Raw genomic sequence first — 15,936 nt, 5'->3', positions numbered from 1 at the left:
TATGTTGTTTACACAAGCCTTTTTTGTAAAATCAATAAACCTCACCTCACAAATTATTAGAAGGAAAAATGTCATTGATCTGCAGACAGTAGGAGGGAAGTTATTATGTGTTTAAACTACATTCAGTGCCACTGTATGGCAAAATCACATAACCATTAAAGTGCTACAGGCAGGTTACAACATATCCTCTTTTTGGAGTGGTAAAGATAAAAAAAAAAATCCAAGAGATTTGTATATGTCTTTGTTCATTTGAATATCACAATAATGAATAACACCCTTGAGTGTGTTTTTCATGTTCCTCAAATGCAACCTGAATGCTTCTGAAACTATTGTAAGCGGGGGCATTTTTGTATGTTATGTTTGTGTCCTTTCATTTTGAAACATGGGGCACTCCTGGAGTAGTCGTGGTTACGAGGGGTTGTGTGCTGTTAAACTGTCATGCTGCAGAGATCTGATTAAACTGTGACCAAACTTCAAAGATATTCTGCCTCTCTCATTGTCCCAGAACATTAATGAGCCCTTATAGCTCGCACAACACATTGGTGGCAGTGTTGCTTGGGGTGTTTTTTTTTTTGTTTTTTTTTTCCCTGGTACATGGCACACAAGACAACATGTTGGGAGGAATGCATAGAAGTCCTCTTGCTGGTGTGGATGACAGGGACAAATACAGCCCGATATGGACTGACGATGCGTTTAACATTAAAGTGGAACTGTCGTTTTGTGGAGAGGGTAGTAAGTATTTCTCCACTTGGATCAAGCAGTCTGAGGCTGCCATGCATGCCCAAACCCAAGGGCCAGGAAGAAAACGAGGCTTTTGGACAGAGACAATTACTGCATACTTTTAGACCTGTGTTTCTGCTTGGCCTCGGCTGGCTAATGAGAGTTTGGGGCTTTATGCGAGCGGGCTAGGCTGGCCGTGGGCAAAAGAACACAAAATGATGTCTGCTCCTCATCTGGCTTACACCGAGGGGGCCTACTCTTTCACTTGCGGGGAACACGGATGTACTGTAACGTTAATGCAAAGTGGATGCTCCTTTCACTGTTAAGTGCCTGATGACGGACAGGCAGCAGAGGAATGTGAAGGACGTAAGCCGTGGTGTTCAGGATGGCGGATGGGCTCAAAAGGCGGACTATGAAACAAACGTGGATCAGCGTTTTTAATGTATGTGCGACTATGGTGGTATCAGACACAGACCCACTGCTGAGGATTAACGAACAGGGGTTCGGGGAGAGGACAGTCTCCCCAGGATAGGCAGCATGATGGACATGGATTTAGCCAAAGGGAGTCCCATGGCGACTATCATCTTGTCCTTTCTGAGCTAGACAGAGCCAGGGAAACTATCAGGCTGTAGTTTTGGGAAGCGGACACCAGTTACCAAATCTGGTATAAGTATAATGTTTTTAGGTGTTATCTGGTCATTTTTATTATTGCCCTTCTTGTCATGGAATCAACCTAAAGCCAAACAAAGGTGAATTACTTAAGCCCCATTTACACTACTCTTGTCAAACTGATCCATGCCGAGCTCGGACCAAGCTTGGATCAGTTAACCAAGCCGAGCTTGGTTTTGACGACCGTTTACATTACACATCAAGCTATCTTGGTTCCTCCTCGCCTCCTAGTGACGATCTGCGGTAGTACTGCTCTCTGGGATTGAAGGCGGGACCAAGCAAATCAAAATGGCAGCGCCAGTAACATTCAGGAAGTTATGTTTGGTTATATTATGTTGTTTGTGGAGAGTCAGAAATTTGGTGAATTTACTTGACAGAGTCGGCTTTTGGGAAGTGGATAAGACAAACGAACGTCTAATAAGGATTTACAGATGCAGGAAACAACGACAGACGCTGAGGTTCATCACACTGCTAAGCAGAATCATCACTGGAAATCGTGTGGCACAGTGGGGAAGCTAGTATTTTTTATGAATGTCTGAAATGTTAGCTGACCGCATGAAGATGATGCGTTCTGCTCATGCTCTATTTGTTATTAGAGAACCGGGCCAGAGAAAAACCAGGCCGAGCCCACCCTTGGAACTGGGCTGCATTTAGCGCGGTCCGGTTGTGTCTGGCTCGGTTCAGTTCAGTTTGCGTTCCATTTACACTCGATAGTTATCTCGTTTATCGAGCTCGGACTGGTCTCGGCACAGTTAAAAAGGGGTAGTGTAAACCGGGTATTAGACATCCAGTTGGTAGCATACCTGTGTTGCAGGAAAAGGGTCCTGGGTTCAATTCCCAGCCAGGGGAGTTTGTATGTTCTTCCTGTGCATGCCTGGTTTCTCTCCTGATGCCCTAATGATCAGGTTAATAGGCCTCTCTGAATTAGCTTTAGATGTCAGTGTGTGCATGGATTTTTGTCTATCTCTGTGATGGACTGGCGACATGTCCAAGGAGTACCCTACCTCTTGCTCACTGACTGCTGGAGATAGGCACCGGCCACCCACAACCCTGCCTGGATAAGCAGGTATAGACAGTGAATGTTCTTTTAACATTCTTTTCAAAATTTACTTAAAAAAACTCACTGCTTGATAGTATATTTAGGAGCAGTCATATGAGCAGTAAAAGTGTCTAACAGTGTCTGGGTGCAGCGTTGGCACATGAGTAGAGCATGTGACCCATATTTGGAGACCTCAGTTCTCATTCTAGGTTTGAGTCCTTGCCAGTGGACCTTTACCGCATGTCCCCCCCCTCCCTGTCAACCCTATTTCCTGTTCCTATTTACTGTCCAATAAAGGACACTAGCACCAAAACATTGTGGCTAATTGTGTCAATTTACTTTCATGCAGGGATTTCCGATCCCGAGGACCGACTGCTCTAGATAAACCCCAAAAGAATGGTAAATTCATTTCCATCAAAAGCTGCTTCCACATATATCCTTATCCAACTGCATGAACAGCATTTGAATAGTTAAAAAATATTAATCTAATTACAATGCAATTTTTGTAAAGGTAAAGTTTAGATTAAAATGGCATTTTCTGCATACTTAACTTTTTTGCAATGAGAGGAACATACCGGTACAGTGTCCTGTATCAAACATTATCTAAAACTCTATTAAAAAGACACAAGAAAAAGGTCAAATGGGAACAACGATGAGGATTAGACAGTCCAAAAGAAGCTTTCCTTTCCCTTTTTATATGCAAAAGTGAAACACATGTTTTAATGAGAACCTGTTTATCAAAGAAAGTAAACTAATAAAACCTTTTTTTTATTCAATAAGGATAATAAAAAAGTTTTTAACTGGTACTGGACAAGCTGAAGCATTCAGATACATTCTGGGTTATTCTACCATTGAGTACAACAGGAACCATATAAGACAGTTAAGTCTGCTGTCACGAACAATGACAAGGCTGCAAAAGACACATCGGAAATATCTTGTTCCAGGAGAGAAATATGATGGATAAAAGTGATTTTTATAAAAAAGTTCAAAACTATAATATTACAAATAAATTATTAATCACCAAGAGTTTATTTTTCCCATTTGTTCATGAATGTGCGTACATGCAACAGTATCTGTGCATATACTGTACATGTCTTCATAATTGTGCACGCAATCTTGATGGCAGGGAAGTGCTGCTTTTATTCTGTGCAAGATGGAGAGGATTTCAGAAAACAAAAGTTGGGAACTACAATCATATCGAAAAATGTAGCAACTATTCACAAACAAAAATGAGACGGCAACAATTCCAAGAGCGAGACAAATTGTTCCTGGACAGAAACATCTCCTTTTTCTGTCTGGGAAGTAAGCGACACCCAAGATATAACATCATAACTAAACAATTGCTTATTAATATGCAGCAGAATAACATAATGCATGCTTAATATCTAGACTATTAACCAGCAGATATAGTTTCTGTGACAGTGTCACGATGTTAATTCTCTCTGGTCATCTGATGAGATTTAAGCATTTGCATAAAATCTTCTCTTCGTTCCACTTATCACGCCTACTTACAACATGAACATGCATTCAGCCCCAAACTGGGTTCAAAATCTACTGTTTAATATCCACGTTTTTATATCCACAATGCTTTTTATGATGTACGACCTATTTTTATAGCTTATCCCAGCTGTCATACAGCAGAGATATATTCAAGTCAATATTCTGTCCAACATAGTATTGCACGGGAGACACAAATAGGAGAAAAAGTAATTAGGGTTTCACGCTCATACTTACATTTAATTTAAAATGAACATTTCACAAGACATGTGTTTGGACTTTAAGAGGACACCATAGTACTTGAAGAAGTTCAGCCAGAGAAAGGACAGACATCGAAACTCCGAGGAAAAAGGCTAAGAGCAAGACTCAAAACTCAAATCAAAGAAATTTCCTCTATTTCACTTAGCAGAGGTCTTACTTTTGTGTGCGCTGGTTCACAGTCATGGTTTAGTGGGACACTGAAGGCAACTAAGCCATCATTAGTCTTATTAATTCCATCTGTGCATTTCCCACTGTGACAAATTAAAAAGTCTGCTGTGAGAAAGGTCTTTGCTCACACACTGCCAGGCTGTCTAGACGCTTCAACAGAATTACAGAACTGGTCACTATTCTGTTCTATGCTTTATTTTTTAACCGCCTTCCAGCACCGAAACCAATATCTGGCTAAATTAGCCCATTGAATCTGTCTACCAAAGCCTGGAGATTTACGGAGTAAAGATGGAGATTACTGTAGCCGTCTGGTCCATCTGTGCTCTGCTCATATCCAGACTAACACAAAAAATATGACTTACTCATATTTTCAGTACACTTACATCCCCAATCACGTCTCAGTTTTCACATTTTATTTCACCAGCAAAAACAAATCAATGTCTATAGTTCACAATATTTCACTAACTCAGTATTTCAAGTTATGGTCAAATAAGGTTACTCTAATAACTGAATTTTTTTTTTTTTTTTATAAATGTTTGATCCAAAATTCAGTGTTGTCGAGATATCTAGTTGCAGGGCTCTTAGTGTACAAGCACATATTGTCCTTGTATAAGCCTCTTAATGGTTCACACGGCCTCTAGGGACTAGTTCGATTACACATGAATGAACTATCAAATACAGAGAAGAGCTTTAACTATGGCACTGTTGATGAGCATCGCATTAACGTTGGTAAATAAAACTTAACAAGATCCCTCAGGATGCAAATATCCAAATTAAGTTACAGAAAAGCAGGAAGGAAATACTCTGATTCATTTTAAAGTGCAAAGTAAAGGTAGCTAAGCAAATTGGAGTGTAATTGTTTTTGAGATTTCCCCCCAGCTTAACTCCCATCAGTAATACGTAGTTTACACCCTACGCATTAACTTTAATAGCAAACATATTTCTGCATTTTTTATTTTATTTTTTTTACAATCAACAGAGGAAATGTTAATGTATCTGTCCCTGTTTCAAAAGTGGGAATTCGACCAGCATCTTACCTACAGCACTGCTATTTCTGGAAGCTTACAAGTATTAAAAAAGAGATATCTGACAATCTGCATTAATATGGCTGCAATTGAGTTAAAATTGGATAAAAACATGAGTGTAAGGATAAATGTGGAAGAAGCTCATGCCAAGCACCAGCGTTCAATGAAGCCATGGGGCATGCACGCACCACGTCACAAGCACCCAAGAACTCTGTGTACAGCTTAACAGCTATACACAAACCAGACATGATTTCACCACCATCAACACACACATTTTGTATTTTGACATAATAAAGAGGCAAGCCACTAAGAAGTGAAATTTGATTCATATTTCAGCTTTTAAAAATAAAGGATTCTCTTATGAACAAACTGGTGGAAAAACATCCATTAACTCCCAGCTGTCTGGACTTACCTTGGTGTGAAGCTTAGATAACTGCTTTTCATCTAAGTAGGTCTGAGTGTAGACACGTCTTTTATAGCGGAACTGAAACAAAGGAACAAAACACATTTGTCTGCTTAGTTTTTACGTTGCTGTTCTTCTAGATTACCAAAATCATTAAAAATAAATTGAACAACCTTCATTTGCTCCTCAGTCAAAACTGGATCTAATTGTTTTGACTTAGCTAGCCCTTAAAAGAGAAAGGGTTGCAGTGAAGAAGCAGAAAGAGCTGTCAGAGGTTTTTTCTTCTTTTATTTTTTACTCTTTTAATAATGTTTTATTGGTACTGGGGGAGAGTAAATATCTCCCTGTAAACACTTGTTATTTCTTTCCAAAATTTCTGTTTATCATCTTTTCCAGATATTAATTTTGCTTCCAAGCCTACAACTCACTGAGGCTCTGGGAAGAAGCGTAATTGCAAAACAATAAAAAAAGAATCTTTCAAACTTCAAGCAACAACATTTCTATTTGACAGTTTATACAATCTGCACATCCAATTATTCAGACTGTGTATTACTCACTGTCTATGAAACAGCATTTAAAAAAAAAGACACTGCCATGAAGTAAATGAGAAAATAATCAGTCAGTTCATCCATAAAACCCTCAGAGAGCACCTGCAGACATCACACTGAAGGGCTGAGGTTCTAAACAGAAATATTCTTGCTGAAAGGTATTGGTCAACACCCAGATTAAAGATAACACAAGTAAAATTTCTGAATAATCTGGGATTCAGATCCCAGGTTCAATTCAATTCAATTTCATTTACATATATAGCACCGATTTACAATACATCTCATCTCAAGGCACTTTACAAAATCAATTCAATAAAAATCATACAGACAGTTAAACCAAAAACCTTTCTATGTAAGGAAACTCAGCAGATTGCATTAAGTCATTGACAAGCAGCATTCACTCCTGGAAGATTACAGTCGTCTGCATTGTCGTTGGCTTTGCTATCCCTCATACTGAGAGTGTGATAGTCTACTTGTTTAACTCCATGTTCCACTCTTCTTACATTTTTCAGAAAGAATCCAGCAATAAAGTACACGATTGACCTTATATCTTGGTCAAATTATTAGATTATTAATCTGTGTTTTTTATGATGAGATCTCTCAAAACATTTGACCCCCAACTGACGTTCTAAATATATTTTATCTGTTATTGTTGATAATCAGCTCAACTTTTATTTAGATTATACACTTATTTGCAAAATTTTTAAATTCTAATTGTTCTAGTTTTCCATTTGTCATCCATGCATCCATGCATCCAGCCATCCAGAGGTAAATCATTTGTTGTGGTACTTCTCTCCTTCCTTCAAGTGAAAGCCTCACAGAGTGTTGTACTTCAGGTCTGATGGCTGGAGCTGAAAGGTGGTTCATTTATCCAAAGCCCCTTCTGAGCATTTTTATGTGCAGTCATGTATTTCCAGTGGTTTCCACAGAGACAAGCTAGAAAAATAATAATATTTATAGCTTGTCTTAAAACTTTATCCATACATCCATCTACTCATATATGTATCTCCTATTTATTCAGCGAATACTTATTTTAAAAATGGGTAAAATAGCCGACAGAGTTCATAGAAAAACTTCACCGTCTTTACTTCAGTTGATGTTGGAGTCTGTAAATGCACTTCCTTTCTCAGCCTATATTCAACCTTTCCAACAGTGTAAACCCAGAAACGAACAGAGGACTTTTGCTGCTAATCGGAACCTGTCAATCATCTCTACACAGTCCGGGCCTGAGGGAATAACTGCGGGTCAATCAATGGCACACACACAGTGCTCTAACAGAACAGTAGCAGACAAAAAAAAAATATGTCCAGCTGGATCGCCACCTATTCAGCTTAACTGCAAGCTTTTTAAAGTGCGACTATAAACCATTCAACAAACATAATACAAGAGAACAAAATGAATATAAGTCCCATGTGTAGTGTACTGCACGTCGTTGCTGTTCTGCTCGCACAGAATTTAAACAGCAACAAAAGACAAGTTACACTTCTTCTTGACATTTCTAATTGTCCATTTAAAGAAATTATAATAAGGAATCAAATTAAATTGAGACATAGTCATTAAATCGTATCAGGATTTACAGACAAAATCCAACTAAATTACATTATATAATTACAGACAAAGTGCTAGAATAATTTTGAAAGCCATCAGTTATTTCACTTTTTTTTTGTCTTGATAACGGTCTTCTCCAGTTGACACTGGTGCAATTGTGAAAATAAACCTGACCCCTCATAAAACCATCTGACAACTTCAGGCCACAGTCTGTGAAGTGATTTTATGTGAAAGCTATTCTCTCAGATCACAAACTATGATAGGCAAGCACTACAATTATCTCTGAGAGCCGACAGCTGCTCTAAACACCACACTGATATTGAGGACAGCATTATTGTTAGACTGACACCCCATCATAGTAGCATGCAAACAAACATGGTGATGGATGTTTTGTGAGCCTGCCTGTTATCTGTGTTTCATGCAAAGGTTTTTAAAGGACAAGAACAAATAATTTTTCTTGCAATGGTACATTCAGCATTATTGATCACAAGACGTGCTTCTTGTTCATGATAGATATAAAAAGTCTACACACACCTGATAATACACCACATTTTTCTGATACATAACAATCAGTACGAGATAAATAATTTCAAAACTTTTTCCACATTTATTATGACTTATATGATTTACAATTCAGCTGAAAAGAACAAGAGTCTATTACAAGGATACATATAAAAAACTAAAACTCTGTGTTAACCTGGATGCATAAATGTACCATTTTGATTTATTTCCAGCATCCAATCTTCTCGTGTTCATATCTGCCAGTTAAAGAAAATCTGATAAACAGTACATAAACTATCGTTGTCTTAGTAGGTTTATTAGTTGGTGACTTGCTGAGTGGTTATACAGGATTAAAAGGGTTTCATTGTTCTAAGGTATCAGTCAGGAAAAATTAACCAAAAAAAAAACCTAAATCCACTGTATTGTCAGGTCCGTAACCGCTTGCAGAGAATCGTTAAAGAATTTGGAAACATCATTGGAGCACAACTGAATGAGATTATGGACCTGTTCAAGTCCAGATCAGTGACCAAAGCCAAAAAAAGTGTTGGCAGACATAACTGTACAAAGAGTTTAAGCCCCTCCCTTCAGGTAGGAGATACGCCCTACCAAGGTGTCGAACCAACAGACTGAAAAACTCTTTTGTCCCTACAGTCACTGGCTTTTTAAACAAACTGTAGATTATCAGGTCCTGGTTTAAGGTCGCTATGTAATTGCTGCACTTTAACTTTAATTTTAACCTCAGTTTTTATTGTTAATCTTTACTTCAAGTCTTAGCTCCAGTCTATATTTTACAAATGTGTGCTTCTTATCCTTCTGTCTCATCTTTCGCCTGTATTGTATTCAACTGGTTTAAAGTCATCTTTTATTCTTACTCCCATGTTCCATCTGACTGGCAAAACGGTCATGTTTATAATTCAACATAACAAAAATGTTTTGAAGCAGGATGCCAGAGTCTTGACTTAAATCTGACAAATAATATATGAGGAGAACTAAAAATTCAAGTAATGGGAAGGAGGCCTTCCAACCTGAAGGACGTGGCGCAAATCATCAAAATACCAATGGAAACATGACAAAAACCTGATCAGCAATTATAAAAAAAGGGGGTTAACTGCTGTATATTTCTTCTACTGATCATTAAGATGAGTGCAAATAACTTTTGGTCTGTCATTTTTAATAAAAAAGTTAATAAAAACTTAATATATACTCTTTTTACATTGTTTTTTTTATTTTATTTTGAAAGATGACTTACTGAGAAGCAAACCTCTTGGCCAAATGGGAAAAAACATTAATTTGCTAGGGGTATGGATATTATTTGGTTTAACAGTATAAACTACAATACAGTAAATGGCTTCCTCAATAATTGGAGGATTATTGGAGATGGCTCAAGAGCAGCATTACCAAATCTGGACATTTAACTCTAACTAATAAAAAATACTATACATAGACTTGTCCGTAAGGCAATTAAAAGCCTGCCAGCAACATGTAACATTCCCCAAGTGTTTGGACCAAGGAATATAGTATAGAATTAATTCCTTGCTAAGAAATCATTTGTGAAATCTTTGAAAATGTTTTGAATGAATGTAGTCCAATTAAACCAAAACTCAATTATTGTCTAGAATTCCAAAAAGTGAGTTTGTACAAAAACAATACATGAAATAAAAATAAAATAGCATACACAGTAAAAGACTGTGTTTTGTTGTTGTTGTTGTTGTGCTTTAACTTGAACAGTTCTAAATGCCAGTCAGTTTTTAGCCAAAACCTTAATTTGTCTGCTAGAAAACTGAAAATGAAAATGGATTTTACTTTTTTAAGATCTTCAAGATTCCAAACATATATCAAATAATGAAAAAATAGCTTCAACCAAAAGAAGAATTCCAGTGTTAGAATAGTCTTACCGGGGTTCATAACTAAATCTAACAGCAAATTTGTGAGTTTACCTGATGAATGCTGATAAATGGTGACTTTCCAGGGCATTGTGGGCAAATATTGCAAAGCCAGGACCTAAGATGCTGGCAGACTCCTAACAAAAAAGACTGAATGCTGAAATTAAACCAAAAGGGGTTTCAAGTGTGTGCATAGCCTACTTGCGCTATCAGGTTGTTGTAGCATTTTCATTTGATTCTCCTCTACCAAATTTGTTTATTCTTAAAATGAATATCACAGAATATAAGTCACATTAAAGGTAGAAAATGTTTGATTTGTCATTGTGCCGTATAGTTAAACATCTGGTGTTTTAAACAGTGGTGCGTACACTTTTAAGATCCTAGGTAGCTTATCTAGAATGTATGAAGAACACTGAAAAATACATGATTTAGAAATAGTTGGTTGAACAACGCAAAGGTATATCTTGTACTTTCCAAACAGATTTTAGGTTGTTAAGGTCCTAGAAACAAATTCATGCGTTTTGGGTAAAAGCAAGATAACTGCTTTCTAGCCATAAAACATGACAAAAAAGCATTTTTTTTAAATTGAGGTTCAACAAAGAAACATCAAAAACAATAACCAAAGATGGGTGGGTTTACTATTCACAGATATTTTACACAACTGACAATCCCGATTGGGAACTAGAGAGAAAACAGAAAAATGTATGACACAGTGATATGTACTGCTTCTCTTTTTCTTTTTAGCTAGCTCTCTCCTGCACACAGCACACATTCTTCCATGCATAAACATGATCAGCACCTACCTCCAGGTAAGGTACAGGAGCAATGGATGGGAAAGGGTATTCCCTAAGCTGTCTCTCTTCGTCCAGAAACTTGCCAGCCTTTCCATTATAAGCTGGCTGGAATAGGCCATAGTTGAGTACATCCTTCAGGCTCTGGTTGAGGGTACACAGGATTCGTTGCTTGGACCGCCAGATTGGTGCATCCACATTGAATTTCAGACATTTCTGCAGAGAGAAGAGCCAATGAAGAAAAAAAGATAAATCTCCTGTTCTTTCAGGTTTCATCTAGCTATTTCACAGTTGTTATTTACTGATTTTCATTAGGTGACAAAAGTGTTTATACTTCTAACTGTGCATGGAATACATTTAAAAGGGCATTGAGGCCTATTTCATTTGAGTCATGTATTGAACTTGCTATGACTCAACGAGCTTAAATCGAGAAAAAAAAAAAACACCGTTAGTTGTGATAAGTAATTCAAACTGGTATAGCAAGCATTTCCCCACCATACATAATTGATTAAAAAAGGTCCTTTAAAAGACCCGTCGTAACTATTGCACTGAAATAATTAAAACTAAAAGTTTTCACAGAACGCTCATGCTCTTACAACCATACTTTGGTTGTAAGAGTATGTCTGTGCCTACAAGTGAATAAACGCACAGAAGGATAAACAAGCAAATAAGTAGCCGTGACACTAATTCTATCAAATCTTTTTGGAGTCACAGATTAAACAATTCAAAGTTGTTCATGCCTGTGGGAAAAGACATGAAAAACCGCAACCACTTTATTAACTCCTGGACGCAAAGAAAATGTATTGCACAGAATTTAATCAATTTTTTTAAACAACATTAACCCTTTGGCAACACTTTATATACATTAGTCATATAAAATATCCTTTTAAAATTGAGTCTTATACTTTTACACTTTTTAAGATGCCAATCTGTAAAGAGAGAGAAGAGCTATGGATACTGGGCCACAACATTTCCCAACTATTACCACATTGTGGAGACAGAGACAGAGACAGAGAGAGAGAGAGAGAGAGAGAGACATGGAGAGAGAGAGAGAGAGAGAGAGAGAGAGAGAGAGAGAGAGATAGCCCGCAAGTAATCAATCCACCACTGTCATCAACTCACAACCTCAACTCTGTCCTATTCACCATTCACCCAGACACAGCAGCTGAAAGCAAATAGTCTCACTACATCACAACAGAAAAACCACATGCCGATGCCAAAAAAACGTGAGCACACGTGAATCCAAAAAAAACAACAACAACAAAAAAAAAAAAAAACAGATTGGCACAAATAAAAGAAACAAATAAAGTTTTAGGCTAATTTACATTTAGGCCGATAAGTGTGATTGCTGCTATATGTTCCACATCAAATATTTTAATTGTACTTTAATAGGTCATAATTGTTTTGGGTCAGAACACGTACCGCTACTCTTCTAAAGTCCAAATTGGACTTTGTCTGCTTAATTTGATCAAATGTCAGAATAACTTCAAAGCATCTATTTCAAGTCATTTAGTTAACTTTATAGCCTTCATTAATCAATGTTGCTTTAAAGGTAATTGTGTTTCTTCACTTTTCAGTGCATGAAACTGTTTTGTTGTCAATTTATCCCAACCCCTAGAGCAAATTAATTGAATTCCACATTAAAAACTGAACTCAACTGAAAGCGTTAACACCAAAAAGTCACAGTATTACATCTCCTTGCTTGCCAGTGGCTCATTCTACCCATTTGTTGATGCTGTAGTAAATATATGATGCACCTACAGTAAAACCTTATTTTTAAGGCTCAACTCTAGTTACTGTTTTATGGAACTTCTGCACCTTGCAGGTAAAATAAATGATGGTACATTTCACGGTTATTTGTAGATTAGCCACCTTTTTTACAATTAAGAGGGGAGAATGGATGTGTGCCATACTAATCCTGCAATAATGCTAGATATTTCTAAGAACTGATAAACACACATATTCATTTTTAATTTTTTTTATGGTGCAGCTTGGCTTGGATCAAATAAAGCAAACAGAGTTATTTAAGTTGACCCGGTTCAAAAACAATTTGAACTATAAATCCATCAGTATACCAATAAACCAACATTATCCTAATATCCAATTAGATCTCTTTTAGAATAATACTATAACACACATTACTGTACTATAACATTACATAGATAAATCAGCCACAACACAGAGCTATGATTTCCAAATTTCCTAAAAGATTTTGTCTAAAAGAATTAAACCTCCACAGCTATTGGTCAAAGAACACTTCATGGTGTGAGCAATGGGACATTAGCACTAGATCCCCTTGGATCCCTATGGGATCTATTGCCCATGTAATGTGCTTTACACTTTAGCTGTGTCACATTAGATTCAAATGAGGTTTAAAACAGCAGTTTTTATATGATTTCTTAGTATTTTTCTGTTAGACCAAAAATATTCATGTATTTATATTGCTGTTGCTATTATATAACATCTGATATTTCGTGGCTTCATCACGACGCATGTCTTGATAATTAAAAATCGCCTCAAACTTAAAGCTAACATTTAACTAAGTACAAAGAATAGCATGATTATGAGATTTTAAACAATTATATTTGTTTTATCTTATTCACATGCCAAAACCAGAAAATATAAAGTTAAATTTAGAAGCCTTTGATTTTGAACCACGCCGTTGTACTAATGACTTTAGTTTTCAAGAACTTTAACAAAGATATCACACAGCCATATAATTCCAAAAGCAGAGAGATTACTATCTCACAATTTGTTAGAAACTAACTAACTAAAAACAACAGCTCTGCGTACAAACCAGAGGCAGATGCTAGGTCTGTGACTGCATCCTTACATCAGTGTTAGCTAATGGGCCACTATTACTCACTCTAAAATAAACCTCAGTGAAATTGCTTTATTTGTACAATTTATCCAAGCTGGTAGGAATTTGAACCATGTGTGCCGTCACACCAGAAGAAATCTTTCTGCGTTGCACACTTTTTTGTCCCTTTGTTTTTTTATAGCACATTGTTGAAATGAGTGGATATGCGATATTTAATACGATATCTGTTTCGCTGTGGCTGATAATTAAGGTGCTAGGAAAAAACAAAACTGATTCTATTACTAATTTTATATAGGTATAGATAGCTTTGAAAATACTGTATGTTCTATTACGATTTGTTTCACTTCCACCACTAGAAAAGTACGTACAGCTCTGCTTTTCTTAAGTAACTAGACATCTGTCAAGTGTTCATTTTTCATCCGGATGCTTGCAACCTGACTCGGGGTCTTTACATTCCGTTTCCTTTTTGATGCTCTCATTCCTCTGCCTGGATACCAAAATCACTCTGAAACGCTGCACACAGAACAATTTTCTGGATGGGCAGTAGAGATTGCTGCTTGGTGGGGGAGAGAGACATAGCACTCAGAGATTTTGGTGCATATGGCTCAAACATTGCTGCAGTGTTTTATATTTGATGGGCATTTACTTCTTGAATATTAAACACACTGTGAGACACAACATGCAATATATCAACCTAATTTAAGACTTCAACCGGTCCTAACAAAAAGATCAAAGCGGTACTCGTGTGAATGTCAGGAAGAACTGTTTGGCAGAAAGCTGTGTTCTACCATGACACACATAGTTATTCACATACTCTAGGTTTTAAATAATGGGGCCTATTAGTACCTGTAGTGAACCATGAAGGTCTTTAAACTGTTCATAGAAAGACTGAAAGGTTTCAAGACTGTAAAAAATAAAGTGAAAAAAATTAAACATTAAACAATTTTGTGCCAAGGGAAGAAGAAAAATCTCAAAATTAGTATGATTAGCATGTAGGCAGATTTTGTCTATGATTACCCAATCAACTTTGTTAGATTATTCTATCCTTTAACCTCAATGATGAGTAAATAAAGATGGATAATTTGACAAAACAATCAAAGTTAGATTATTTTGCCAATTGTCTCTGTCTTCAGGTTCGCAGGGCACACCAGCTGAATTAATAATTTTTGCAGTAAGCAAAGTCAGTGCTGGTTACAGACCAGGCAACACAGACTCAGAAATAGACATTTTGGGGGACAGGTGCCCGAGTGGAAAAAAAGGGCATATTTTCCAGCACATGGAGCTGTCAGCTGCCTTTGTAGAATGAGATTTATTACAGGCACAGCTTGAACACCATCAATATATACCTATTTGAAATTAATAGCCATATACTATTATAATGTTCAACACTGCAGGTTGCTTTCTCAAACAATCCAACTGGCAACAACAGAACAAAGTATTAACTTGTTGCACCACCCAGTGGTAAAATATCAACTCAAAACAAGGATACATCTCAGGTGCATTTTACAAAATTCTTAAGATTAATGTAGCAACATAATTACTATAAATTGATTAAAGGTTAGATTAGTGACTCACAACCAGCCTTTAAGCTAAACTTTCTGGGTCAAATTTGAAACCTACATCACCTTTTTTATTGTTTTACACAATGTGTTTGTCTATATTACATAATTTTGTGTTTTTATTACAAAATATCATCAGCACTGTATAACCTTATGTTATAACAAAGCAGGTTACCTTTGATAATTTTACCAGGTATGGGTCAAATGAGTTACCTTCATAATTCTGAGCAACTGCTGACTATTCAGCTCAAATCTACTATCAGAAAAATTGTTTTAAAAAAGGAATGTTTAACAGACAGTGCAAACTTGTCTTCTGTATTTGCAATAAAAAAAAAAAATACAAGTCATGGGGGACCATTGTAGCAAATATAATAACTCCATCAATGTGAAACATTTAAATCAAATGTATATTTGATTTAAATGTCAATTTAATTAATTATATTTATAATTTAAGCACTACATTAGAAATGTTTTCCAGGCACCTGGTGACAGTGGCCATACAA

At 36.6% G+C, this 15,936-nt stretch overlaps 1 protein-coding gene across 1 annotated transcript in view; it reads right to left on the bottom strand.

The window, feature by feature from the left end:
* LOC105920427 (SH3 and multiple ankyrin repeat domains protein 3) overlaps window positions 1-15,936 on the bottom strand; it is a 174,407-nt gene that overhangs the window by 116,555 nt on the left and 41,916 nt on the right. The window contains exons 2-3 of the mRNA XM_036134898.1: window positions 11,066-11,269; window positions 5,792-5,863 (exon numbers count right to left, since the gene is read on the bottom strand). Of these exons, the coding sequence (XP_035990791.1) occupies window positions 5,792-5,863; window positions 11,066-11,269 (276 nt within the window). The remainder of the gene's footprint in view (window positions 1-5,791; window positions 5,864-11,065; window positions 11,270-15,936) is intronic.

Source organism: Fundulus heteroclitus, unplaced genomic scaffold, assembly GCF_011125445.2.
Source record: "Fundulus heteroclitus isolate FHET01 unplaced genomic scaffold, MU-UCD_Fhet_4.1 scaffold_93, whole genome shotgun sequence".
In the NCBI taxonomy this organism is placed as follows: domain Eukaryota; kingdom Metazoa; phylum Chordata; class Actinopteri; order Cyprinodontiformes; family Fundulidae; genus Fundulus; species Fundulus heteroclitus.
Note: the sequence above shows the minus strand (reverse complement) of the source record. Positions and strands in the feature narration are given on the sequence as shown.